Source organism: Thamnophis sirtalis, unplaced genomic scaffold (assembly GCF_051295495.1).
Source record: "Thamnophis sirtalis isolate CommonGarterSnake01/CBP01778 unplaced genomic scaffold, rThaSir2_p1.2 scaffold_4, whole genome shotgun sequence".
Classification (NCBI taxonomy): Eukaryota; Metazoa; Chordata; class Lepidosauria; order Squamata; family Natricidae; genus Thamnophis; species Thamnophis sirtalis.
In genome coordinates this window covers 122026401-122034264 of record NW_028261384.1, presented here as the reverse complement: position 1 = coordinate 122034264, position 7864 = coordinate 122026401, and the positions used below count along the sequence as shown (strand labels likewise).

Sequence of the window (7864 nt, the reverse complement as noted above, 5' to 3'; positions counted from 1 at the left end):
TTTCCCTTTCCTTTTCTTTCTCTCTAATTTTTTGATGTGTTTTCAGTATAGAGCCCGGCACTCACCTCATTACAAGAGGAAAGTGATAAGCACAAGTCTTTTTCAGTTTCTGAAAATATGGACATTATATCACTCAAGCACACAGCTTGAAAGAAGGTAGTAAAAGCTGAAGTGATTGTATTAGTCAAAGAGATAAGATGTATTTAGGTTTTAGAAAAAGAGCAGCAATCTAATTTAATCTAAATCTCCAGACCTATCATCATTTATCTAATTCTCAAGATCTCTACTAGCTACATGGAGCATGGAGTCTCAAAGGGTTAGGGTCCAGGCTCACATTCAAGATCAGGTTGCTGCTGCATGTTCACATGGGTTCTCATCACTTGCTCCATCTGCTGCCAATACAACAGTTTGAAAGTGGGTGACCATGAATAGGTAGATGAATACCATTTTAGTGGGAAACCTATTGAGGTTGTGAAAGGGGACCCAGCTGAGTGTCCCCCAGATAATGGTGATATCACCAGCTGATCTTTTCACCATGAAAGCACTTCAGTGATTCTGATATCAAAAGGGGAAAAAACGTATCTACATGTCCTGATAATCAAGAAACGAAAGTTTATGGAGAAGAACATTTCCTGGATATTGAAAGCACCATGTCATAAATCAAACTGACCAAAGTTTGCAATATTTGCTGAAGGATGTCATAATACACCCAAGGGCCATATAATATCATAGGGATTGTCCCTTCCCTTTGTATCTATTTTTATAGGACTGAAGGATTGTTGTGTTTTCTTTCAAATAAATGTGTGTATTGTGTGTGTAAATTGTGTGTGTGTTTGTTTGTGTGTGAGAGAGAGGGGGGGGAGGGAGAGGGAGAGAGAATTGTGGTGTAAGCATACAAATATTGAATTAAAATTACATGAATAGCTGCATCTCCTTAATAAGGTATCATTGTCCATGTAGGATTAGGGATAGAAAGAGAAGAAAAAAGGATACAAAAATATAGAATTGCTGAACAATCTCTTGTTTTTAATTTATATAATAGAAGTACATTGATTATTACACTGGTTGCAATTCAAGCTAAGCAGGGTGAAGAATAGGGCAACTATGGACCCCCTTTTTCTAATTATGTCTGCCTTGCCTATGAGATCTGGAACAATTTGCTTCCTGTGTGCACCTTCTCTTAGGAAATGCCATGAGTCAGGATTGAAGAGTAGCCTTTTCCAAATGTTTTCTTCCATGTATGGAACAGCATTACCTGGAGATTTTATGGCCCTAACCCTTTTGAGATTCAGGAAAGGCATGAATTCTTGGCTGTTCCCATAGAACTTTGAAGTTGGGATACGGTTTCCTCATGTAATACTATCTGATTACTATATGAAATGGTTCTTGGATATATGTTTAAGAATTTTTCATGTCTCTTTCTGCAATTTAAAATTATTTGAGCCATAATGATGTGTCAAATGTGGATCATGGTGATAGTAGATAAATATTAGACCTCAAGAAATAAATATTTTTTTTAAGTGTCTTGAATTTTTTCAAGTGTTGGATTCTGACATTGTGTTGACATAAGTTCTTCTTCTCTAGAGAAGCACAGAAGATGATGACATATATAGCCGTGCTATTGCATTCTGTAAAACTTTCAAAATTGGCATGTTGAAAAATAGGAATGCCTTGGTTTTTGGACTGACGTTTATTTTGGGTGAAGTAAATGGTAAAAAAACCTTGAAAATTTAAAAACATTTTAAAGATCAACTTATTTCTAGCAAAACTGAGGAAAACAATCTTGATCTGAATCTTTTTCTTCTTATGCCCAGCCTTCCCTTTCCTGAGGAATATCACCTGTAAAAGTCTTTTCCCTCGATTTACCTGCAGTTTACCAAGATTCCCTTTGCACATACTTATCTGTAGTTGTATTTCTTTGTTATTTCCTTTAAATATGCAATTCTTGTAATTGTCTTAATAGGCTGCCTATTATTAATGTCTATGCCATCTTGTCCCTGGAATCTCAATTACATCAGGATTTTGCCAGGAGTAGACAATGAATCCAAAATGCAAAACTCATCTCCTTCAATAAAAACAAATAAACTGTCCAAAATTCTACATGTATACATTCACCAGAATAGGAGCGATACTCGAAGATGTAAAGTGATGCAAATTTTAATGCAAACTATTAAACATCCTGAGATGAATGAAAAAATGAATTGTATGTTTACTATTATTGCCTTCTGCATCAGGCTTAATCAATGCTTGCTTTATGCATTATCTCCATAGGCAGAATTAGATGTCATCCAAGGCATAGAAATAACAGTGACATCATAATTAAATTAGAAGGCAAAGGTGGAGTAGTCGTCATTACGAATAAGAGTAATTTATCAGGGAAACTGAAAAGCAGTTATCTTGCCATCTTTTGCAAACATCTCATCCTTTTGATGTAGCAACGGAAGGGAAAATGCCAAACCTCAAATTGGAGAAAAAGTCATATATCTTGAAAGCAACTAATTTGATTTCTTCAAAGGGTATGGTATTAAAAGCTTCATTTTTTCATTAGTTGCTCCTTCTTATTCAGATTAGGTCTCAGCAGAATGATATAGCATTTGGGGGAAAATATGCAGAGAAGTAATCCAGCTGCAGAAGCCAAAATGGAGAAGATCTCCACAGCCATCATGTATTTTCCCTTGGTACTCAAATAGGTGGGAACAAATGACACCCAGACACTGCAAAAGACCAACATGCTGAAGGTGATAAATTTGGCTTCATTAAAGCTGTCAGGCAAATTCCTAGCTAGGAAGGCCACAGTGAAACTGACAGCAGTCAAGAACCCCAAAAAGCCAAGGACAGCATAAAACATTGTGGTGGAACCTTCATTACATTGTAGAACAATTTTGTCAGCCAGGGAATGCATGTCAGAATCTGGGAAGGGAGCAGAAATTATGAGCCACACCACACAAATGCAGAATTGTGTCAGGGAGCAAGATAGGACAATAGGAATAGCCAGCCTTTTCCCCACCCATTTTCTCATTTTGGATCCGGGCTTGGTGGCCATGAAAGCAAGGACCACTATGATTGTTTTCACCAATATACAAGAAAGAGCTACAGAGAAGATGATGCCAAAAGCAGTTTGTCTCAAGAGACATTTCACTTGGTCAGGTTTCCCAATGAAGAGCAAACTGCAAAGGAAAGAGAGCAGGAGAGCAACAAGAAGGCTATACGTGAGGTTCCTATTATTGGCTTTAACAATAGGTGTGTCCTGATATCTCATGAATATCCCAAGCACTGCAGCTGAGATGAAAGAAAAGGAGACTGCAATCACTGCCAAAGAAATCCCCAAAGGTTCTTGATAAGTTAAGTAAATTATACTTTTTGGAAGGCAACTATCCTTATCCTGGTTTGGATATTGATCCTCTGGACATGGGAAACAGTCATCTAAGTCTGAAAGAGAAACCATTCATAGAAATGTCATTGTTTTGAGGCAACTTCAATTCTAATTACCAATGTAAAATTTCAAAAAAGTAATGGCAAAGGTCTCTGGAAAAACTGTTTAATTTTTCAAGAAAACATGAGATCGAATAATTCAATCTACGGATGCTCCAAGTTAGAATGAACTAATTGGTTTTTATCACCAAATAACTCACTGAAGTTTGAAGAAAATATCAAATGTTTCAATATGATGTCAAGCTCAATATTTTCAATCACCATAATATTAATAAAATATTTATTAAAAATAAACTCCCATTTATATTTATTGTATCATTGATAAATTTAATACAATTCTTTACTTACCCAATTGATCAGCTATTTTCCCTTTTGGACATATTTTACAGTCATAGCAGCAGGATAATTTTCCCTCCACTTTCATTTTGCTATGGCCAAGAGGACACTTCTTGTTACAAATGGAAAGAGGTAATGTCTGCTCATAAATAAAACCAGAATTCACAAAAATAATGTATTGTTGGAGGATTGCTTTTTTCATCAATTATACATATGCAAACTTTTCATATATAATCCAAATATTGGTGTTGCAATTTCCTTTTCACTTTCTTGTGGTAATTCATTAGTGAATGTTCAATTGCTTCTTATTTCATACCTATTACATTAATCGATTGATCATTCCCAATAATTATATTCTAAAGATCAGTTTGAGGCAATATAGAAAAATCTTTAATTCTCTATATCTCTAGCTATTCAGTCCCATTTTTTTATTCATGTCAAGTCAAATCAAATAACTATATTCCTTCCCACACTGATTAGTTTTTAATTTATATTTTGGGGGGGGAAACATGCATCTTCTTCTTAAATGAGTTTTGTATCTTACTTGAAATACTGCTACATTATGATTACATGATGAAATAATAGATAAATCTGATTGGATTGGATTGAGAAAGAGAGATTGAAAGATAGAAACATCAGCAGAATTTTTTTGTTTTTGAATCATATTATATATATTACTGTTGCCTTTTATTTATCAGCAGAAATAAACACACACCTACCTACCTACCTGTGTGTGTGTGTGTATTCTATTTGTGCTTATTTGTGCACAGTATTACTGCATATATATATATATATATATATATATATATATATATATATATATATATATATATATATATATATATATATAATATGCAGTAATACTGTTCCATACAATCAATAATTTTAATGGCTTTCTTTGAATAATTGAAATAACCTTGTTATATATATATAAAGGTTATTTCAATTATTCAAAGAAAGCCATTAAAATTATTGATTGTATGGAACAGTATTACTGCACTTGGATTAGCATAATTAGTTAGGTATTTAGAAAGACTAAGTGTCCAGCAAAGTGTCCTGCCTGTCTTCAAGGAATATAAATCCTTCCATTCCCCAATATCCTGTCAGAGCTGAAGAATCTCCTTGGATAAGAAACAAAACGTCTTCAAGGAAAAATAAGTCCAGTTTCCTCTTGAAAAAGCACCTCTGGGATCTCCAGCAAAAAATCCATATTTCATTTTGGTGCTTTTTGCAAAAAAAGCATTTAATGGAAATTAGAAACGAACAAACTAATACAGAATAATAAGAATGAAAGTGGGGAAAAGTAAGAGTGCAAAACTTTGATTAAAAATTAGAAAAAACAAATCTCCCAATTTATTTTTTTCAGCAGTACAAGAATTAATAATAAGATTTCTCTTACTCTAGGATTATCCTTTTTTCTAATCATTGAAACTACAAACATAACTGCATTTTCTTTCTTCTGAAGTACTGTCAGAAATTTCCAGCTATCTATAAATCTGAATATTGTATTTTTTCTAATCAAAGAATTTAATTTGAACATTTTTGGAAGGTCCAACTTTTTCATCGACCAAGGAAGTTATTAAAAAGTTAATTCTAAAATGTGGAAATCATAAATTTTATGTATGCCTTTTTTTAAAGAAATCATTCTATTTTAATACAAATGTGTTTATTTTAAAGTACTGTATATACAGCTCTAAAGTACTAATGCAGTTAGAAACAAATCCTATGTACTAAGATAGTTTTATGCTGTTTCTACAATTGCAAGCCACCTAGAGATGGACAGCATAGTCCTCGACTTACAACCACAATTGAGCCCAAACTTTCTGTTGTTAAATGAGACTATTAGTGTTCCAAGTAATGCACCCTTAAGAGAGCAGAATTCCGACGATGGTAGATTCCTAAAAAAACAAATTCTTTCCTTCTCCCCCCCTATCCAATGGCAACCCTGAAGCTGTAAAGATGGCCTCAGCCATGTTTGCTTCAGGCTTGACAATTAAGTGAGTTTTGTTCCTTTTTACGACCTTTCTCACCACAGTTATTAAGTGAATCTCTGCAGTTGTTAAGTTAGTAACACTGTTGTGAAGTGAATCTGGCTTCCCCAATGACTCGCAAAAGGTGATCACATGACTATAGGACACTGCAACTGTCATAAATACCAGTCAGTTTCCAAGCATCTGAATTTTGATCACATGGTGGAGCTGCAATGTTTGTAAGTGTGAAAACCAGTTTTACATCAATTTTTTCAGTGTCATTGTAATTACAAATTGTCACTAAATGAAGTGTTGTAAGTCAAGAACTACCTGCAATGAATAACATATGGACAGCTAAATGCTTGTTTATTCCAAAGGTTGTTGTGATTGTGATTGTTTAATCATTTACTGCATCAATTCACGGCTAATAGTTTTAGTCAAAGGGAAAAATGAGACACACCTGGTTAAATATGAGAGGCCAAACGGTTTCCTTGTCAGAAATGGTGAGGAACTTGTCTGGGGGAGCCATGGGGTCAATTTTTCCGATTTGGACTTTCAGAAATGACTTGTTTGGAAATGTGACCCAATTGAAAATATCAAGTCCAGTTTCTAATTCTCCATTGTGGCCAAAAGAAACCGGTTCACCAGCACTGTTGTTAAAGGAGACTTGTTGTAAGAAATGGTGGAGCTAAAGGAGGAGGAGGAGGGGGGAGGGGAGGGGGAAAGAAGAAGAAGAATAAGAAATCTTTGAAGGAAATGGGAACATTTCAATTTATTTCTTTATATTTCAGTTAGACTCAATAACCCATGAACTGTTCATTTTTTCTTTGGTCTGTACTATTTTAAGCTGAAAAAGAAATATATTTTTATCTATTGCATTTTCTACTCTCAAGTGAAAAACTCTCAGGTGAGAATTCCAACATAAAATCCAGAAAGGGATTTTATCTCTTTGCTTTGAGCAAGCATTTCAGAAATTGAGAATCCGGTTTTCTGCCATAAAGTGTAGGCAAGAGAGAATTCTCCGAGGTGTTAATTAACAAATTAATCTTGAAATGTTATTCATACGATTGATTGACAAATTTGCTACTCACTTAAAGTAACAGTATTCATATTTTTATTATTATTTTTATTTCTTTTATTCATTAAACATGAAACTCAATCAACATTTAAAAATGTGTCACAACTACCCTTGACTGGTGCTTATGGTTGATAGGGTTTGCTGCCAGCATCTTAGTTATCAACCAAATACCTTCTTAAAATATACCATGTTCCATGTATTGTCATTTTTTGCCATTCCTCTGGTGTTATTGCAGGAATCTGTAATATACTGATTTGTTTTGTAAAATTTTCGGACATGGTACCAAGTGCCCCTTTTACAATGTTTCATGTTTCATCCATAGGTGTGTAGTTTCTCATGCCCGGGTCACAATATTTTGTGATTTTTTTCAGTTCTTTTTCTCCAACTCTGGCATCTCTTGGTACTGCGATATCAATAAACTGTACATTTTGGCCCTCGACAACTCTGATATCTGTGGGGTTGTGTTCCAAATGATGATCTGTCTGTATTCGAGAATCCCACAGGATTTTCATCTCATTTTTGTTACTTTTTTCACTTTGTGCTCCCATGACTTTTTGAAATACAGGTAAGTCATATTTTTAGAAAATGACCAATGGTCATTTAGCAACTCGGTCATGTCTAGCTTTGTAATCAGTTTGTGCAATTTTGCTGCATTCACATATTAAATATGAAACAGTTTCCACTTTGTCGTTGCAAAGTCAACAATTTGGATTGTCCGTGAATTTTTGCATCTTTACTTTCATGGCATTAGTTTGTGGTGCTTGTTTTTGAGCAGCCAATACTAAACCTTCCAGTTCTTTCTTGATAGTTCCCATCCAAGCCCATATCAAGTTGCAATCACATTTTTCCTGTAATATTTTACAAGTGCTATCCATTGAAAGTTTTGGTTTTCCATCTATGTACTGTCATCCAGCTGTTTTTCATTATATTCTGCCTTTGTTTCTGTTGTTTTTATAATATTCTCCATTTTGACAGCCTCTAGCAATTTTTCTATACTTTGGTTCACATAATAATTCAAACTTTGTTTTTCTTGTTCTACAGTTTGATG

General features: G+C 34.3%; 1 protein-coding gene across 1 annotated transcript in view; it reads right to left on the bottom strand.

Moving 5' to 3' along the window:
• Window positions 1-2093: 2093 nt before the first annotated feature.
• Window positions 2094-7864, bottom strand: part of LOC148046344 (vomeronasal type-2 receptor 26-like) — an 8092-nt gene continuing 2321 nt past the window's right edge. Inside the window, exons 2-4 of the mRNA XM_087711994.1 lie at window positions 6199-6426; window positions 3781-3907; window positions 2094-3429 (exon numbers count right to left, since the gene is read on the bottom strand). Coding sequence (XP_087568120.1) covers window positions 2534-3429; window positions 3781-3907; window positions 6199-6426 — 1251 coding nt within the window. The 3' untranslated portion in view covers window positions 2094-2533. The remainder of the gene's footprint in view (window positions 3430-3780; window positions 3908-6198; window positions 6427-7864) is intronic.